Source organism: Nerophis ophidion, linkage group LG04, assembly GCF_033978795.1.
Source record: "Nerophis ophidion isolate RoL-2023_Sa linkage group LG04, RoL_Noph_v1.0, whole genome shotgun sequence".
NCBI classification, from domain to species: Eukaryota; Metazoa; Chordata; class Actinopteri; order Syngnathiformes; family Syngnathidae; genus Nerophis; species Nerophis ophidion.
In genome coordinates this window covers 42202378-42223691 of record NC_084614.1, presented here as the reverse complement: position 1 = coordinate 42223691, position 21314 = coordinate 42202378, and the positions used below count along the sequence as shown (strand labels likewise).

Below are 21314 nucleotides of genomic sequence, written 5' to 3'. Positions count from 1 at the left end.
TATATATATATATATATATATATATATATATATATATATATATCATTATTATACATTATATATCAAATTACACAATATTTTTTGTAATATTGTATATGTGTAAATTAATAATCACTATTTTAATCAGATTATTTCAAAAAAATCTTGTAATTTAAAAATAATGGATTATGTATTATGTTTATATAAATTATTGGGTAAAATCTTAACATATTCCAAAAAATTAAAAAAAATCGATTAAAATATATTCACAGTATAATAAATTATAACATGTTTCAATTGTAATGCTGTATAAAGTGTGCAATAAAACACAAATCTCTCCAGTGATATTGGAAGTGAGTTTTATTCATCACAAATAAAGTGGTTTGAGAATGGACAATGATCCAAGACATTTTACTTCATGAGTTCAGACCTCAAAAATCAGACAAGAGTGAATAATAAAAGACAAAGTACAAAGCCAGCTTGGTTGAGATTGCCCTTAAACATGTTGATAGCATCTGTCCAAAGATTGTGAATATGTCACACAACTTTCCACATGACAAACCTGCTTTGGATATTCTTTTGCTGGATACTGTGATGTGTCCTCACCAAAAATATTTCCCCTCCACTATATTTATTTAGGCACTAATATATTCCTTGGTCTACTTCAGCATGTCGAGTCTAATCTATGAAAAAACCCCAACATATTTACAAATTTGCGCATGAATTTTGCAGTGCTATCATTCCTCTCAAACGCCAAGTAAGTGGATGCAAAATATGAACGCTCACGCAGAGAAGTGGGCGATCTATTTTAAAAAGGCAGAAGGCACTTGGGAGGAATGAAATTTGTATAAATGAAGAGTGTGTGTGTGTTTGTGTTTGTGTGTGTGTTTGTGTGCGTGACTGAAATACCTCAATCTTCATCCATCAGTCAACTGAAATGAATTTGTGGTAAACTCATTTTAGCTGTTTCTTGTTGTTGGTAGTTTAATATTTAAAACATGGGTGTCCAAACTTGAAGCACAGACGGGCCACTGAGTAGAGAAAAAATAGGACGCGTAAGCCACATGGCTACATTTTGTACATTTAAGTTGCTAAAACTAATCCAACGTTGGTCAAAACATAATAGGATATCTGAACAAAACATGTGTTACAGGTGACAAAACAAGCAAATATAAATGACCAATCTGTAAAAAAATATTTTTTAAGAAAAGTGTTCTGCAAACTGATCTCATTTTGTATTCAATAAATGCAATTTAAAATCATAATCTAAACTACCTTGAGCATTGGGAAATGAGTAAGTGGTGCCTTAATCTGATATTGATATCGGTCCAATATTAACAGAAACAAACAATATCACGTTGCATCTAAAATCTCCAACGCAAGTATATGACATCTAAATGTCCTCCAATAAGCACACAAGGTTGGTCTTTTCTTGTATTTTACTCATTTACAAAAGGTAAACATAGTAGACTATAGGCTACTAAGAGCTAGCAGCTACACAACAGCTGAGCACACAATAGCAGACAAGCCAGACCGTAGGTGTACAGAATTAAAAACAACATTTCACTCTAAAACAGCACATTTGTCAACATAAACATGTATCAAATAAATATGATGACATATTACTTACACATACAAAATCTCCAAGGCAGACTTATTAGAAAGTATCCAGTAACAAATGTGTCCGCATCTTTCAACGTACTGCGTCGCGAACTTAGCTTCAGGAATTATTGTGGCCACTCGATGTCGACAAAAAAACCTAAATACCAGTCCACTTCAACTTAAAGATAGCGTAGGTCAATTCCAGATGGTTGATAATAAACAGGTTAGTATTGTTCATACCTACCAGTGTTTTCTGTTTGACTAATTCTACTAGATTAAACCCCGAAAATAGCACTTGTTTCCTACCGCCGCTGACCAAAATGCACTACACTTTTTGGGGAAATTTGGCCTATCATTCACAATCATTAGAGAAACAAGAACACACGCATTTTCTTTTCTTTTTAAGATTTTAAAAATGATTAAAAAATACTTGGAAAACGTGGCTAATGGGAGTCACCATTGTAGCCTTCAAAGCCACCTAAAACAACTTCAAAACCCATCAACGTTTTATATACAGTACACACTGCAAGTCTGTGTAGCGACAGACACGTTCATAACAATATGTTCAATATTTACCCTATTTTGGTCATTGCAATCATTGCCAGAACACTTCCGACTTCTGGCAATGCAAGTGTGTGTTCTAATCATGGCAGACCTGGTACTAAAGAAAACGAAGACGACTATTTCTGGACAAATGAGGATTCCCTGTGGTAATCTGAATTTTCCTTGCTCATTTCTGTTTTTATTTGCACACCTTATTTACCCCCCCTCTCATCCACAGTATGGAGTGCACACCTGAAGTTGATTAGGGTGCCCTGTATCAGTGGTTCTCAACCTTTTTTCAGTGATGTATCCCCTGTGAACAGATTTTAATTCAAGTACCCCCTAATCAGAGCAAAGCATTTTTGGTTGAAAAAAAGAGATACAGAAGTAAAATACAGCACTATGTCATCAGTTTCTGATTCATTAAATTGTATAACAGTGCAAAATATGGCTCATTTGTAGTGGTCTTTCTTGAACTATTTGGAAAAAAAAGATATAAAAATAACAAAAAACTTGTTGAAAAATAAACAAGTGATTCAATTATAAATAAAGATTTCTACACATAGAAGTAATCATCAACATAAAGTGCCCTCTGGGGATTGTAAGAGATCCATCTGGATTCATCAACTTCATTTAAAAAAAATTCTTCACAAAAAAAGAAATCTTTAACATCAATATTTATGGAACATGTCCACAAAAATGAATATTGCATTGTTGCATTTCTTTTCACAGTTTATGAACTTACATTCATATTTTGTTGAAATATTATTTAATATATTTATAAAGGATTTTTGAATTGTTGCTATTTTTAGAATATTTAAAAAAAATATCACGTACCCTTTGGCATACCTTCAAGTACCCCCAGGGGTAAACGTACCCCCATTTGAGAACCACTGCCCTATACAACCTGGGTGCTGACGGCCTGTTAGCGCCGGAACTTTGTGGTCAACGCTGTTGCTATTTGCATGCGTCCTATCTCGTCTCACTAGCAAACTCTCAAGTTTGGCTCGTGCATCTCACAGGTTTGCCTGTATACAATACCTAGCCTTGTCTAGCGCCTTTAGTTTACATTCAATTTATCTGTTTCACTCTTTTCATGAAGTATTTTTCCTAGCCTCGTCCAGCGTTTTTATTTAGTAATTTGCTCCTCTGTTTTACATTTTCTCAGTCTGTATTATTCCTAGCCGTGTCTAGCGCTTTTTGTTTAGTTTTGGTCATTTATCCTAGTAGTATTTTCATGGTGTGTGCTTCTGCCCCGCGCCAGCTGCACTCCATACTGTGGATGAGAGGGGGAGTAAATATGGTGTGCAATTGAAAACAGAAATGAGCAAGGAAAATTCAGATTACCACATTCCCAACCTTACCTGAGGATGAACTACTGCGTCTCAAAGCGAGCACGAAGGAAGGGCGAAACGCTGGAGCAGACTGAAGCCGAGACAGTGAGCTGAAAGTTACTTTGGCACTGAAAATGTGGAACTTGACTAGGGCTGGGTATCGGTATCCGATACCTTTAAGGTATCGACCGAAACAACCAGATACCAAGTAGTATCAAAACTGTGTCTGTCAAACGATACCTGTGATCGGTCCTTTTTGTATCCAGATCAAGAAAAAATGACTGTTTCTATGGTTTTGCTCACAGCGATTCACCACAGCAACAACAATAGTTTGTATGACGGTGAAGCGAGTTGTAGCAGTGCGGAATTGGCTGATCATCATTCCGAGATGCCGGCAGCGAAACGGTCATAGGTATGGTTGTACTACACACCTCATCAGGCACGGAGCAAACTTAAAGGCCTACTGAAACCCACTACTACCCACCACGCAGTCTGATAGTTTATACATCAACGATGAAATATTAACATTGCAACACATGCCAATACGGCCTTTTTAGTTTACTAAATTGCAATTTTAAATTTCGCGGGAGTTTTTTCTTGAAAACGTCGCGTAATGATGACGTGTACGCGTGATGTCACGGGTTTTTAGGAAGTATGAGCGCTGCACACACACACAGCTAAAAGTCATCTGCTTTAACCGCATAATTACACAATATTTTGGACATCTGTGTCGCTGAATCCTTTGCAATTAGTTCAATTACTATTGGAAAAGTCAAAGTAGAAAGATGGACTTGGGAAGCTTTAGCCTTTAGCCAAACAAACACACGGTGATTCCTTGTTTAAAATTCACGGAGGTGAAACTTTACTATGGATCAGAGCGAACATGGATCCCAACCGAATGTCAACCAGCAGGTTTCGGTGAGAAAATTGTGGTAAAAAGTCGCTTCTTACCGGAGATCAGCTGAGCTTGTGCCGCCCATACAGCTGCCGTTCACTTCCCTGAGACACTGCGCGTCAACACCCGGCCGTGGACACACGCCTCCGACTATCAGTTATTATTAAACTCACTAAAACACTAGCAACACAATAGAAAGATAAGGGATTTCCCAGAATTATCTTCGTAAATGTGTCTAAAAACATCTGAATCCGTCTCAATGTAATCGCTTTTTTTTTTTTTGGGAGTCGGTCGCTATCAATATCCTCAAACACGAATCTTTCACCCTTGCTCAAATTAATGTGGAAATTGTCGTTTTCTCAGTACGAATAGCTGTTTTTGTTGGAGGCTCCCATTAAAAACAATGTGAATATATGAGGTGCCATCAACATGTGACGTCATCGTCTGCTACTTCCTGTAAAGGCAGGGCTTTTGTGTTAGCAAGCAAAAGTTGCGAACTTTATCGTGGATGTTCTCTACTAAATCCTTTCAGCAAAAATATGGCAATATTGCGAAATGATCAATTATGACACATGGAATGGACCTGCTATCCCCGTTTAAATAAGAAAATCTCATTTCTGTAGGCCTTTAAGGGTGGAGAACTGTACTATGTTTATAAAAGCCGGCTTCTACAACACCAGCATCGTCATCTCAACAGAACACTGCTCAACTGTCAATAACTTCAGGTAATAAATGGGTACTATGTTAAAAGTAGCCGTCCTTTGTGTGTTAAAACATGTATTGTCAAGTAAATCGTTTTGGGCATGTCTTCGGCATGTGAGCTAACGCTAGCTTAGCTTGCTTGTTAATTACACAGCCGAAATAATACTTTGTTGTACATGTTTGTACAATTATTTGGTAAATATTTCATCACTTTCAAAATGTATTTGTGTAAAAGTGTTGAATGGGGAGTGGTGACAATCACGCAACACGTTGCATTATTTTCACATGATTAATATCGAATGAAGTACTCAGTATTGGTATCGTTTTAAGGGTACTGGTATCGGACATTTTTAAACGATATCCAGACCTAAACTTGACCCGTGCTTTTTCGACATAAATGTAGCGGTTACCCAAATAAACCGGAAAAAAATTCCATAGCCAGCTGGACCCAACGCACAACTATGCATTGAGAGAGTTACACTTTGTTATTGTACATGACACATGTAGCACGTCATGCGTGTTATTACAACTACAGTACATACAAACAAAACATGAAATATGGGCTAATACTTTACAGATACTATAATATGATGTTCATGTTTTTCAGTCCTATCGCATTGCATTGTGCATTACAAACTCAAACGCGTTTTGTGTTGACGTAGAAGCTAGTTTATCTCTTTCCATAGCTAGCTTTTCTGGCTAATACCGTAGCATGGCGATGTGTTACTATGCTGGAAAAAAAGTTCTTCAGTTTTCACTCCTAAAATAACAATGTCGCTGCTGCTCGGTTATTATACAGGTTACGAAACATAAATTAAGTATTGTTGACAGTTTTTGAATGTTTTAAGAAGTGATTTAAGAGGCAGAATTGATTGCTTCCATTAGCTGCAGTGCTGGCCGCCAAAATCGAGACGATTTTTGTATGTTAAACCGCAAAAAGCATGTTCTCATAATGTTTGTGAATGATAGGCTGAATTCCAAAAAAGAGTGCAGTTCCTCCTTAAGCTTGTTTTCTTAAAACAATATAGTTAAAATTCACACTTTAGTTGTGTCTCTAGGTTTTCACTTAGTCCTCTCCCAACAACACCCCTTTAAAATGTGGAACATTCCACAAGTCACATGATCTAGACAGGAAGTTGCATCATTCACGTCCTCTGCAGGCCATGGGAAGAAGGAAAGTAATTTCACTTATTCATTTCTCAGTTGTGGGAAATGTCAGCAGTCCTATTACCTAATCATTTATTTTAGAATACAAATGTTTTGTTGAATCTCGGTAATGCAATATGGCTAGAATTTGCTAATTCTATGCTAAAAATTCACTCCTATCACTCCAATGCTTAGAAAAACCTTTGGCAAACATAAATAGTTTAGACGTGTCTTGTAGGTTTATTCTAGGATTTACAAGAAGTAGATGACACTGATTTGTTGGAATAGAATGAATTCTTTTTTTGACAATTCACTGAGGGTCAATAAAAAGTCAAAATAGCGCCCGGGCCGCACTTTGGACACCCCTGATTTGAACAAAAACACCAAATTAATTTTGTCCTCCTAACCATGACTGATAATCAGAATCCCAAGTAATACTCACAGAGAATATTCATAACTATGTATGCATAAAATTGACAGAAATAGTCTTGTTTTTGTTTACTGCGCTTGGAAGCATGACAACAAAAAAAACAGGCAGTGGTCAGCTGTTCAGGAACACACGAGTCCGCGTGCATCAATGTTGTTTCATCTTACCTTTCTATCAGCCTTGTGTGTATGATATCACCTCTGAATAGGATATTGTTACACTGCATCCACTTCATTCTGCTACGGGGCGGAGCAAGGAGGCACACCGCCCGCCACTGGACAATTAGTCATGTTTTGAAGCACAGCGGCTGCAGCAGGAAAATGCCGGATTGTACTTCACTACAGACTAAACAAAACAACAGAAAATAATGAGTGATTTTGTCAACCCTCCAGACCCTTGAGAAACTTTGATCTCCGCCCCTTTAAGTCACAACTATAAATAATACTCTTATGTGTTTTACTGATACATTTCCATTGTTGCAGATGCCAACTAAATATAGGCTGTGTTGATAACAGGTTACTAGATAAGGTTTCTCTCTAGGTCATATATTGTGCTTCTATTTTAAACGTGTTTGTCAGTTAGCAGGATTACGCACTAACTTATTTCTGTCATGCCTTTTATTTTGTGTTTTTTGTTTGTTTCCTGTCTACAGATCAACAGAGCAACCAGGCACACCAGCAATCGCTTTTAAATTAGTTCATGCTCAAATAAACATGGATAGTTTAAAAAAAACAGTTTCATCACTATGGTGTTTTAGAACAAATTCTGTCCAAAAAAAAAACATTTTGGCCAATTACAAGACTGAAAAAGTTGACCTGCTTGTGCATTATTATGCCCAAAATGAATGGGCGGCATGGCTTATATGGCAGAGCAGCCAGCCAGAAACTTGAGGGTTCCTGGTTCATACCCAGCTTCCGTCATAATAGTCACTGTCCATGTGTCCTTGTGCAAGACACTTCACCCACCTTGCTCCCAGCTGCAGCCACACTGGCCTAAATGTAGAAAATGGGTTTATCAATGTAAAGCGCTTTGAGCCATAAAGGAAAAAGCACTATACAATTATAATCCACTTCACATTCAACCAATCAGATTGCATGGAATTTTAAAGCGTCTTCCCAAACCACGGTATTGTCCCACCCAGCTTTAAGACTGACACTGAACGCTGCTAGATTTGTTGCTTATTTGACCGAAAAAAATACTACAAGAAATGTGGCGTAGCAAATGTCAGTGAACCCTGAAAGACCCGACCGAAACAACGTGTCCTACTCGCTAGCATTAGAGTACAGCCAGAGATGGACGTAACTTAGGAAGAAAGTGAGTGTGAAGGACAGTGCTGAGAGGGAGAAGTGGATGATATTCATGGAGTGAAAGAAAGGACTCATCCACAAACTTGGCAAAGCAGTATGAGCATAGTAGCACTGCTCGCCTGCACCACACTCAAGCAGAACGAGTCGATGGGCGTTAAAATAATATCTCAACGGTGGAAATGTATTCATGAAAACATGGCGAACCTGCTGATGGTGTGTTTGACTGAGAAACACCTTGAAGGACAAACCATAGAAGTCCGCTCTCCTGAGTATAAACGACCAGCGTTTAGAGCGACACTTCTCATGTGTCTACTATTGCTGCTTGTCTTGTTGCCTCGCCTCTGACACAAATGTTACTTTTTGTTCTACCTTAGCTATTTGTTATGCTCTAGGTATGTTGTATTTTTTCCATTTTACTTGAGCAATGTAATAAAAGCCACACTGGACATTTTCTGAAGATTATGCGGTAAAGAAAACTTGCAGCTGGGTTGCCAGAATTTTACCATAAAATGTACCACTGTTCTTTTTACAGTAAAATTCTGGCAACCGAGCTGATATTTTTTTTTACTGTAAAATCTACAGTGCATTTCTGTAAATGGAAAAATTATACCTCTTATTTTTATGGTAAAACATTTTGACTGAGCTACCAGTTGTTTTTTTAACCATAAAATCTACGTGTTTTTTTTTTTGCATTTACAGTGCGTTACTATAAATGGAAACCATTTTTTTTTCAGGTAAAATTCCGGCAACGGAGCTGCCAGATTTTTGTTTTTTTTTACTATAAAATCTTTAACCTTTATTACAGTGCTTACTGTAAATGGAAAAACAGTACAACTTCTTTTTACTGTAAAATTCTAGTAACGAAACTGCCCTTTTTTTTTTATCATAACATTTATGGTTGTTTGTTTTTAAAGTGCATTACTGTAAATGGAAAAAGGTACCACATTTTTTAAGGTAAAATCCTAGGGACAAAGCTGCCATTTAATTTTTTTTACATAAAATATACGATCGTTGTTTATACAGTGCATTACTGTAAATGGAAAAAAAGTACTACTTTTATTTTTGTGATAACATTTTGGAAAGTGAGCTACCAGTGTTTTATTGTACAGTAAAATCTACTGACTTTTTTTTTTTACATTGCACTTTTTGTCAAGCTATACTCTCATATTTGCCATCAAGCCCCACTCAGAATGCTGATGATAAATTCTAATCCACACTTCTGTCCCACACATTATGTCGACCGCTACCTTCTGTAACGTAGCAGCTGTTCTCGGAAAATATATCGGTGCGCCCTTATTTTTTAGTGTAAACTGTACCTTCATGTTAGTTTTCGGGTCTGGAAGGTTAACTTACACAGCCTGTCATATTCTGACGGTTAAATACTGAACGTACGGCGTGACAGCAACACTCTTTACAGTAAATCCGATATATACAAATTGAACAGCAAGCAGAGAAGGACACTTAAAATCAAGAAAACGCAGCACTGATCATGTACAGTGTTTCACAGCATTTGACTGGCACTCTTCAAAGCCTCTCGCTAAGACTATCTACAAACAAAACTGGAGGTCTCGGACAACGGAACCCGGGCGATCCCAGCGGAGAGTTAAATTAAACCGCCGATCATGAACCACATGTTGATATGCTGACGCGAGGCTACTTCCGTTTGTCCTTCTTTTTGTCCAATGGCAAAGGTATAAATGCATACAAGCAAATGCAAAGTAGTTAAAGTAACATGTTTAAACCCACAAGTAAATAATAATTAGAATAAAAAACACAGTTAGTATTTTACAAATATTTAAAAAAGTAAACCTTTATCTATAGGCATTTAAAATATTTTCCATCAAAAATAGAGTGACAAATTTCAACAGTAGAAAAAAAAAGTTTGAAGCATCGTGTGGTGATGTGTCTGGATTTTTTTTGATAATGGTGAATTTTGAGTTTTGCCATCAAAAAATTTGAAAGTCGGCCGAGAAAAAGATTTAAAATTGCCGGCAAAAATAAAACCTGTGAAATGTTTTGCAAACTGTCGTCCTGTCGAATCTTGTCACCTTTGGCAAACTGTTGGATTTGGAAAGTTGGATATCAGTCATGCCAAGCGCTCGCAGCCTGAACTGTGGCGGCTCTGTGATGAAACGTAGACTGCCGGTCCCGCACGTCACGTTTCACTTGGCACCTTAATGTCATCTCGCCTTGTTCAGATCACAAATGAAGACTTATGCCGAAAGTCACCCTGCAGAGAGCAAAAGACAATCATTCAAAAACGAGTGATACCCCACAAGTAAAGTCATGTATCTCTCTGGTAGTTTACTCTAAGAGGCCCTAAGGGGGTCTTTTACATACCAAAGACCTTCAAACTGAGAGATGGAGCGGGCCCCTCTACCTATATATCCTTTACAAAATTGTGTTTTAAATCAAAGTGGTCCTCAGGTTGTGTTGTTAAGTGTAGGTTGCTATCTCTTCTGCTTTTTTCTGTTGTGTTACAAACTAATACATTTTTCCAATTGATACACTTACAAGTTAACTAACTGCTATATGAGAATGGGCTCTCGGCCAATCATAGGGGAACCTGACAGAGACGTGTGATTTGCACAGCAGCGATAAGGGCTGGTGTCTATCACTATCCCCCTCAAGTTAAACAAACTAATAAAAATTGAAGGTTTTCAAACGCAAAAAAAAATCCCTCGTCTCCGTTTTTTTTTTTTTACTTCATTAGAAAAAAAACAACAACTAAATATTGGCCTCAACTTGGATAATCTACATTTTCTTCTACATAAAACAAAAACTACTTTTTTTTTTTAATTGTAGATTTTTAAACGTAAAAAAAATATCTATTGTCTACTAACATATTTGACATCACCCCAAATATATTGGCCTCTATATGAATATGTAAAAATCATTTGAATCAATTTAACATTGATTGATTGATTGAAACTGTTATTAGTAGATTGCATTATGTATTCATTTTAAATCGTAGAACATAAAACATTGAAAAAAATATCCATTGTCAATTTGTGTCTCCATTTCGATATTGAAAAATGATTTCCATAACAATACCTACAACATCGTTTTATTCAACTGGGGACTCCAAAAAAGTTATCCATCTTGTACTAATAAATGATTTGACTGTGTCCAAAAAAAAAAAAAAGGCCTACCTCCTTCAACTTTTATATCCAACAATGAGTTAACTAATAATAAATTGAAACTTTTCAACATAAAATACTTTTATTTTGTCGATTAGGAAAGTTAAAACAAGTCAGCCATTGTCAACTATTAAATTTGTCAAAAAAAGACACTGAAAATTTAGGGTGTCTTAATCTCATACTGATATTTTGGGTAGTTTATAAAAGGTAAACATGGTACTAGGAGCTAGCAACTCCACAACAGCTAAGCACACAATAGCACACAAGCTAGATATACGTGTGCTTAATTGAGCAGTTGTAATTTAAAATTATTTAATTTTCCTTACATATACAAAATCTCCAAAAGAGAAGTGTATTAGAAATCAGCCTGTATCAAACGTGTCCACATCATTCAATTTACTGCATCATAAGCTTCACGCCCTGAATTATTGTGGCCACTAGGTGTCGCAAAAAAAACCCTAAACCCATATACCACTCCATTTTAACATAATTAAAAAACGCATAGTTCAATTCTGGACGGTTAATAACAAATAAGGTAGTTTTTTTCATTAAAAAATAAAATTATCATTGTTCTCTTTTTGAGTAATTTCAACCCTTTGCTAACACTGCACACTACAAATAATATTAGTGTGTTTGATTCGTGCTGATATCGTATTGAATCAGTATCGGTATCGGCCAATACTTAAGCTTCCAATATCGGGACACCCTATACTGACAACATGTATGTAGTAATTAACCAATCCATCCATCCATTTTCTACCGCTTGTACCTTTTGGGGTCTCGGGGGTGCTTGAGCTTACTTTAAACACAAATATGAAAAGCTTCTTTCAAAGTGGGGGAAATATTTATTTTAAGTACAAGTATAAAAACAAGTTGCCTCTATATTGAAGTTATTATCATATATATATGATTTATGACACCAAAAGACTACCAAAGTTTGCGATTAAATAGTTATAATCAAAATGATGTCAAGTTCACGGAGATTCCCCGAGTTATTTTGAGTGAAAATGAGGAAGCCTGTCATGTGTGACGTAGCAGAAGTAACCAAAGAGCCTTTGCTCATCAACAACAATGCTTATCAAGCAGACTTTGTGAGAGCCAACAACGATTACTTTGGGAAAAAATATGATCCAGAACCTTATAGATATAAGGCTGAACACAAAGAGGATGACCAATAAGTTGTAGAAAGTCAACTGCAACTTGGATGCAGCTTTATTGTGAAACTAGCATCCACAGTATTGCTAGGTTCTAAACATACAAACTAACCATAACAAACCAAAATAAAACAAACATTTACAGGAATATTTCCACTCTCGCTGGGATGCCGACCGACGGTACGCTCACATAATTCCGTTTAGAAGACCTGTTTTTGACTGGCGAAGTAGCCTCTTCTGTACGCACAGCAGATCCCTGCTGATATACATATGAGCACTACGACCACCACTACCACTTTTAGTATAATCCCCACAATATCAATATCATCTGTGAAAAACATGTGAAACAAAAAATCTAACTATGATATTTTTTTAAGCACATCGTGCACTAGCGTTTTGCATTTGTCTTATCCAAATCATGACAGGGTCTCAAAAGGGGATACTTCCTTTCTACATTTTAATAATTACACTTTTTACTGTCTCAAATCTATTATGGTCTTCGCGCACATACCGGAAATAAAAACCGCAACGTTTACCTGATAACTAACCATAACAAACCAAAATAAAACAAACACTTAAAGTAATATTTCCACTCGTGCTGGGGTGCCGACTGACTCACATGATTCTGTTTGGATGAAGTTTCAATAACATTATCACTCATATTTGGTTAATTGTCAGGTCATGACATGTAAATGGAGTATTGTTGGTGGTATCTGGATGTTTTAGAGAGGGTATGTTGAGCGCAACAGAGGACCCTCGATCTGTTGACTCAATTGTTAGCTATTTATTTACAATTTCGAATGCATAAAAAAGCTAAGCATATGTATTCTTGTCTTACATAAAGATTGTGAATGATAGACACCACCTCTCTTTCAAATGTTTGCGTATTTCCAGTGTGACTGATCTAATAACGGGGGTCAGTGTGAAGAAGCGTTACTCCAGTGACGTAGAATCTATACAAATTACCAAAGGTGTTTGAACGGGAATATTAAAAATGGCTGAATAAATTTGTGGCATTTTGTGCTATTTCAGACTGTGTTTTGACAAACTTTGTGAATTGTAAATACGATTGGATATGGTTTATTGAATGCAATGAAACACAATTAAGCATATAAAGTCAACTTGTTATCCACTCTACTGGTACTTTAAACCCATCCGGATTTTGTAACTTTTTAAGTAATTATTTTTCCCACCGTACACAGATTGAACCTATGATTCCTCCCATTCTGTGGTAAACATTGATGTCTAAGATTATGGTTTTACAGCAGAATCAAAAACTGCCCAAGAGTGCATGTGTACATCACAAACAAAACTGTGGAGGAGCGATTGCAACAAAGTCAACTAAGCTGTGCTTTTGTATTCATGGGTTATTTTTAGTCTTCATAATTATTTTCATTACATGATCGGTCATTTCAAATTTCAGTGGACAATGTGGACTAATCGTCTGATCTCTTGCATATTGACTATTTACAAACCTCATCCTCAGTCCTGACGTAGTCCACGCCATCGCCTTTTGCTGGAACTTTGTAACTATAACACACAGAATACACATGCACTTCAATATAATCCATTCAGAGGAATACATTTCATCTGTGTGGGAAGATGTGCGCGCGTCTTACTTGTTCCCCGTCTGTTTTTGACTTGCGAAGTAGCCTCTTCTGTATGCACAGTAGATCCCTGCTGATATACATATGAGCACCACGACCACCACCACCACTCCGAGTATAATCCCCACAATATCAATATCATCTGTGAAGAACAGGTGAAACACAGAATCTAACTATGATATTTTGTTAAAGCACATCATGTACTCGCGTTTTGCAGTTGTTTCCAAACCATGACAGTGTCTCAAAGGGGATACTTCCATCATACACTTTAATAATTACACTTTGTACTGTCCCAAATCTATAATGGTATTTGCGCACATACCGGAAATGACGACCGCAACATTTACCCAGTAACTAACCATAACCAACCAAAGTAAAACAAACACTTAAAGTAATATTTCCACTCTCGCTGGGATGCTGACCGACGGTACACTCACATAATTCGGTTTAGATGAAGTTTCAATCACAATCCTAACGGACGGCTAAAAAAAAGTTCCTGCAACAAGCGTCTTTTAGTTTCTTATTGTACGAATCGTGTCAGTGTTCAAAAACAAGAAAAAAAATACTATAATTAGGGGTATTTTATTTGAACTAAGCACAATTATCTGCCAATAGAACAAGAAAATTCGGCTTTTCAAGACTTTCCAAAACAAGTAAAATTAGCTAACCTCAATGAACCCAAAAATACCTTGAAATAAGTATATTCTCACTAATAACGAGTGCACTTTTCTTGGTAGAAAAAAAAAAATAAATTTTTGCTTAATATGTTGGAAAAAATTCTTAAATTAAGTAAATGCTAGTGTCATTATCTGGACATAATGATATGCGCTCGGCATCATGATTTTTTTTTCATGCTTTAGGTAAGAAATTATCACTTTAAAAAAGTAGTTTTATACTTGCAAGTGTTAATGACACAGCTTTGCATCAGTTGATATTCTAGTTTCAAGCATGTTTTACTCAATATAGGTCATAAAATCTCAGCAACAAGCTGTAATATCTTACTGAGATCATTTGAGACCAAAACCCTTAAAACAAGTAAAACACTCCAACATAAAATCTAATTAGTGAAATAATTATCTTATCAGACAGAAAATAAGCAAATATCACCCTTATTTTAAATATTCAATCTTACTTAGATTCCAGTGTTTGTTGTGTAAGCCAAATAAAGCGTTTCCAGATAAACACAATTAGGCGCTTCACAGTCAAACGACACAGCAGTTTTATCGGTCACATGTTTTTTTCTTAAAGTGACAAACATCGAGGGACACCGTATCACTTTCTGTGTTTGATAATGCGTCGATGCTTCAGTATTGTATGACCCTCACTGTGGTGACAAATTTGAAAGGCGCAGCCGAAGACAAGCCGCAGCCCAAAAAAGTTAGTTAAGAGTTAGTTTTCATTTACCGTTTGATTGATTGATTTATCAGCCTAGTCCGACAATTGCATACATTTTTTAATGTTTCTCGACATCGTATTCAATGCTTTTTAAAGTCATTTAAGGCCTTAATTTATACAAAATCAACTGAGTGACTTTTGATGCTTTTTATTGCTCTGTGTAAATCCTGATTTAAGAAATAAGACTAATTCAGTGCGTGGAAATGTAGTCACTGTGAACTTAAGCACTCAAAAGACAGTGTAAGTAAAGTGCACTGATTAAAACACAGACTGTGCATTGTGGAAACACTTACAGACTTCCATCTTCTGCGGCGGACACTCAGCATATCCTGCATCATTTCTTGCTCGGCAAAAGTACTCGCCCGCATCCTCTTTTCTGACAGAGATGAACTTCTATGAGAAGAGAAGTTGGTCAGTGTTAAAGGGGCACACAACCGAAATAAGTAAAAGTGTAGACCTCTTTTTAACAATGTAATGACAATATCTTACTTGGAAAAGTTTTAGACCTACTGCTACATAGACAGCCTGTAATAGCGTTCACAATAATCTACCTTTAACTGACAGTGTCTCTTACATTGGCTATCAACATAAAATTTACACCAACTTTTATTAAGTAATAGCATGTGTCTGGGTTTGAACCTCAGCTTTCTCATCTTCTGCCTGTGTTTGCGTGAGTTTTTACCAAAGGATAACCTGTAATGTTTAAATGAATTTGCTGCAAAAATGTTAGTCTTTTTCAGGCTTTTTTAGCAAAACTCGCAGGCCAGTCAAGTGTCATTCATGGGCTGGATTTAACCCCCCGGGCTGTCAGTAGCATTCCCTTGTTCTATACTTCAGCTTCCTTCCACAGTGAGCCAAAATCTCAAAACAGTCCTGTTACTTAAATTATTTTACCTGATACTGTTTATATTTTTTTATTGTTAAATCAGTGTAACATGTTATTTGACTAAATGCAATATGGCTGTATTTAATGGAGTTGCTAATTCTATGCTAACAACTCACTGATGTTACTTTCAGTTCTCTTAATCAAGTGAGTAATTTTGAGTTCAGGAAGCTTGTATAAAAATGTATTTATTAAAAAAGCAGACATTCTTAGCTAAGCCATCGCTTGTGTTGTGGCAGAAAGGAGTTGACGATTTCAGGCGATGTACTGGATGCGAATGTTACTAGGCAGCAGTGGGAACAGCGATGACGTTGCAGCTTTGTAGTCCAGCTCAGCAAAAGACCCCCCGAGACACCCACATTAAGTCAAGCCACGAGTGGAGGCGCAAGCTTCAGCAGCAGGATTTAGGCAGGAAGACTGTGGAGGATGCACCACTGCTGAAGGTTTGGTTTTAAATGATTGAGAAACAAAGGTATTTTGATCTCTAGCTGTAAGGTAATGCTAGCAATTTAGACTGGATGTTTTGGGGATCTTACTGACATCCTTCCATCCATCCATCCATTTTCTACCGCTTGTCGTCTTTGGCATTATATATGCCATCTAGCGGCTCGGAGGCTCGTAACTTAAATTATACCTCCAATTTAAAGCATAAAGAAAACCAGAGACACACCTTGTATGTCAGAATATTCGTAAGTTAAGGTACTCGTAAGTTGAGTTATTAGGTTATTACATTACAAAGTTATTACATTTCTGTTAATAACTTTCTAAAAGGGTGGACTTGTAAAACCAGCAGGGTATCAAATCATTATTTCCTCACTCTAATTTCCCCACACACTAATTCTATAGACTTATATCGGTTGATTTGCATTACTATCCCACGAGTGGAGCGCAGTCTAAAAATAACCCTGAAATGGTGATAGAGTAGGTGCAGAATGAATCACATTCAAAGCTAATTACTTTACAACAACTGCTTCAAAAATGCCGTCGGAAGTTTACGCTTACACTAAAGTAAGACGCTGCAGTGCGGTGTGATATTTTACATCCAAGAGGCTTGCATGGAGGATGGCAGGGGGGCCTTGGGAGGTGTGGACGGAGCAGCGTCCTCCAAAGCAACTCCATGGAGGAATGTGCCAGCGAGGACAGCAGATTCCCCTTGTGACCCTCTTGCACCATCAACTGTCTCCCCAAAATATCTGCCCCCACCCGTGGGCGTCAGGCCACCATCCCCTGCCCCACCCTTCCCGCTTATGCATGCCCTTGTCCAAACACATGCACACACATACTAACCAGAATTCCTGTTTCCGAGTCGAGTGTGTATGAGGAGTTGAAGAATGTGTGGCTACTCTTTGGGTCGTCAGGAATCTCCTCCTTGTTCTTGAACCACTGGTACTGAGACTTCGGGAAACCCTCCTCCTCTATACAACTCAGCTCTGCTGACTTCCCGAAAGGTACCGATTTGGGGACGCTGCATTTTGGAATAACCGGCTTAACTGCAAGACAGAAAACAAAAGATCATTGTGGCGATAGTACAACATCTAAACCAACGTTGGATGACGCAGTTGGGCTGATAAACAGGCAGGTGTAGATGTAACATGATGCTGACCAGCCTACGTTGGTGACAAAGATGCTTTAAAAACGATACCAGGGATGGTTCATGATTTGGACTGGAACAAGATTTTTGAGCGGTGCCAAAAAATGCCACCAAAACATGTGGCGCTTGCTTTCTTTAGCACTGCAATTCAGAGCAGATGCAGTTTCAGAAGTTTCCGCTTATAGCCCAGAACATGCCTTTGCAGCTGGGTAGGTCCAGCCTGGTCACAACACATCCTCACATGTATGCCAATGGGTTGGTGCGACCTACAACACGGTGTCATCTTACCGCATCCAAAGTGTGAATCACCGGGCAAGGTCTCTCTTTTAAGGGCAAAATAATTGAGCGTTATTATTAGTCTGAATTCTGAATAATCTCAGCCAGTCTTTTATATATCCTTTAAAAGCCTAGAACAGATAAATCAATGGTCAATGAGATTACCTCGAACAACAAGGTCAATCACAATCTCGTCAAAAGACTTCTGGTCGTCAGCAGCTGTGACCTCACAGCGGTATTTTGCCGTGTCCAATCGGGTGGCGTTGGTTATCACCAACGTGGCTGGCTCTCTGATGACCGCTCTGTTTTCCAAGTCACCTGGACAAAGAATTTGTCAGTGAATAAATGCTTTACACACAGTGAACTTCATTGTTTGCTCTTTAGTTACCTATAACCTTCCTGTTAAAGTAAACATAGCTCGGTCCCTCAGCTTTGATCTTTTTCCACTCGATTCTGGGATTGTTAGTGGAAATCGAGTCGATCAAACACGATAATTCAATTCCTGCATGGTAGAGAAAAAACAGAAGCGCTGTCACCACAAACATTGGATAAAAAAAGATGTTTTTGTATATGCGCTTACTGTCAAACTCATCTGTCCATGGTGAGTTGTTGTCTGTCCTCAGTACGACCGCTAACACGCTGAAGTAGCCTACAAAACAAAGAGACACGGCCATGCGAAATAAGACTTTCCGTTGCATGGATTTTCACGATAGCGATGATCACACGCTATTTGCACAATACCAGCTGACATGCGCCGATGTGCTGTGCTCATTTAAAGACTTTCCTTGGGGACACTCCAACATATGCTCATCTGAAATTTCATAAACTCAGTTGGAGGAGATAAATGTCAAAGCCCACATTACTGAGATGATCTTAACGTTCCGGCGCTCTTTGGCCTAGTTTTGTAACTGTTCATTTTCCATTTTTAGTTGTGTTCGTCAAACCATTGTGTGTGTGTGTGTGTGTGTGCGTGTGTGTGTGTGAGGAGGGTAGGGGAGTTGTTTCCATGCAGTGGATAATTGTGCACAGAGGCATGTGCTCTTTCAGGGCAAGCTCACCATGCCAGTAGTTCAACTGCCTGCCGAGCCCTTTTTCTCTCTTCCTTGCTCTGTGGGCCTGATGCTGTTGCCCATGCTGGCCTGATGGTTCAAAAACACTGGCCGCGTAGAGGGCACAGCTGAATCATCGTGACAGCTTTTGGTCCACAAATAAATCCATGCAAAATCTATGTCTGTTGCGGAATAATGCAAAGTAAGAAACACTCCTCGGAGCTCAGCTCACGCTCGTGAACACTTTCATGTAATAACGATCTGACACGCTCTCAGATGCAAGGTCAGATGTGCAGAAATACAGACACTTGGAATATATGAGTCTCTTTTGTTCTGCCAACTGACGATAGGATTTAAAAACAGTGTTCCGTTAATGACATTATGACTTGTGTACCACCGTCATCTCGTATAAATATCAGCTGTTGATCTACTGTATATATTTGAATGTTCTGATGAGTAAAATAAATAATGCTGTCATGGTTCATAATGGATGTAGGTAGTGTTTCCTCCCTTATACAATGGGGTTTACATTAATATTATGTTCCAAAAGGCCAGACAAAAATCTAATTCAACGATAACCAAAGCAATTTTTCCAGTGTTTCATATACATACATTGATTGACAAGTAAAATTTTGGACAACCTTTTGAAAAAAATATATATATAGGTGACACTTCATCTTCAAGTTGCTGTATACATATGTGCTCTCATTAATATGACTACGCTATGTGTTTTAAATTAGAGTTTAAAATACAACAGGCTTCCGTAGTTATTCAGCACGCACACACGCGCGCGCGCACGCACGCACGCACGCACGCACGCACGCACGCACGCACGCACGCACGCACGCACGCACACACACACACACACACACACACACACACACACACACACACACACACACACACACACACACAGGGCACTAAGTTTAGAGAGCAGCAAGCTGGCCTGGTACTGTAGTACAGAGTTAGAGGTCACTACTCATTTTCACAGTTTGCTGACTGTATGTCTGTTAAGTAGAAATGCATTTGCTGTCATTTGTCAATTTTGATCTATTCAAACCTCATTTGGTGAATATTTGCACAAGTTTTAAAAAAAAGTGTGGTGCTAATTTTTGTTAGCCTGTCAATGAGGTTGTCTATTATATGTTAGCGTGAACCGATACATGCATCTTAGCCAATTATGCAAATGATACAATGATGTTATATTAACACCGCCCTGAACACGCGGTTACCAAATACGTCGACACAGAGCCGTGTGTATAGAGAGCATGGCCAACTCGGTCTCAAAGTTGGCCTCAAAATGGCGCCATGTCGTCATGTTGGGGGATTTTGACCAATCATTTAGGAGATCCTCTGGCCATACTAACTGACTGGCCAAAAGCTCCTCACTTTTTAAACTAATTTCCCTAAAATACGCATTAACTAGGGCTGGGCAATATATCGATATAAACGATATATCGCAGGTTTGTCTCTACTATATCGTAATATTCGATAATATGTTCTCACAAAAAACAAGCCCGCCTTCTTACATACATCACATACTGTTTCGCGTCTAGCGTCATACGTTCTCGCCGATAGCTAACGTTAGCTGAGGCAGGTCAAGTTGCTTTTAGCTGCGGGCATTACACAACAGGCGTTTCTCACTCCTTCTCGTGTCTCCTTCTCACAGAGAGGTAAAACAAGCCCACCTTCTTATATACGTTACATATTGTTGCGCGTCCAGCGTCATACGCTCTCGCCAAGCAGAGAAGTAGCAGCATGGCGAACGTTAGCTGAGGCAGGTTGCACAAGCAAAGCGGAGCGGAGCACAGCCTGTGACATTACGAGAGAGAAGGTCCGAAACTGATCACAAATGGAGGAAGAACAATAAATGCCCAAAATAAAGAGCAGGGGATCCTGGCGGTGGTTTGGCTTCAAGTGGGAAGATATTCAGCAGACAACAGCAATATGCAAAGTATGCAGCAGAAGTGTTACTACAAAAAGGTAGCAACAATATTAATTTGTTCTTTCACTTAAAAAGTCACCTGTGAGAGAATGAAGAGTATTTAATAAATACAGTTTTGGTGAATTGACTTAGTTGTGATTTCCCTCTCTGCATGAAAGTTTAAAAGTAGCATATCTTAATGCAGTATGAATGAAGAATGTTTTAATGTAGATACATAGAATCATCATACTGCTGTGATTATATGCATCAAGTGTTCATTCAAGGCCAAGGCAAAATATCGTAATATATATCGTATATCCCAATATGGCATAAAAATATCGCGATATTAATAAAAGCCAA

General features: G+C 38.0%; 1 protein-coding gene across 1 annotated transcript in view; it reads right to left on the bottom strand.

Annotated features, from left to right (window-relative positions):
* Positions 1-321: 321 nt before the first annotated feature.
* The window catches only part of jam3b (junctional adhesion molecule 3b), a 105621-nt gene continuing 84628 nt past the window's right edge, over positions 322-21314 (bottom strand). The window contains exons 2-9 of the mRNA XM_061898085.1: positions 18562-18630; positions 18370-18483; positions 18147-18299; positions 17402-17604; positions 15525-15624; positions 13849-13978; positions 13705-13759; positions 322-10165 (exon numbers count right to left, since the gene is read on the bottom strand). Of these exons, the coding sequence (XP_061754069.1) occupies positions 10130-10165; positions 13705-13759; positions 13849-13978; positions 15525-15624; positions 17402-17604; positions 18147-18299; positions 18370-18483; positions 18562-18630 (860 nt within the window). The 3' untranslated portion in view covers positions 322-10129. The remainder of the gene's footprint in view (positions 10166-13704; positions 13760-13848; positions 13979-15524; positions 15625-17401; positions 17605-18146; positions 18300-18369; positions 18484-18561; positions 18631-21314) is intronic.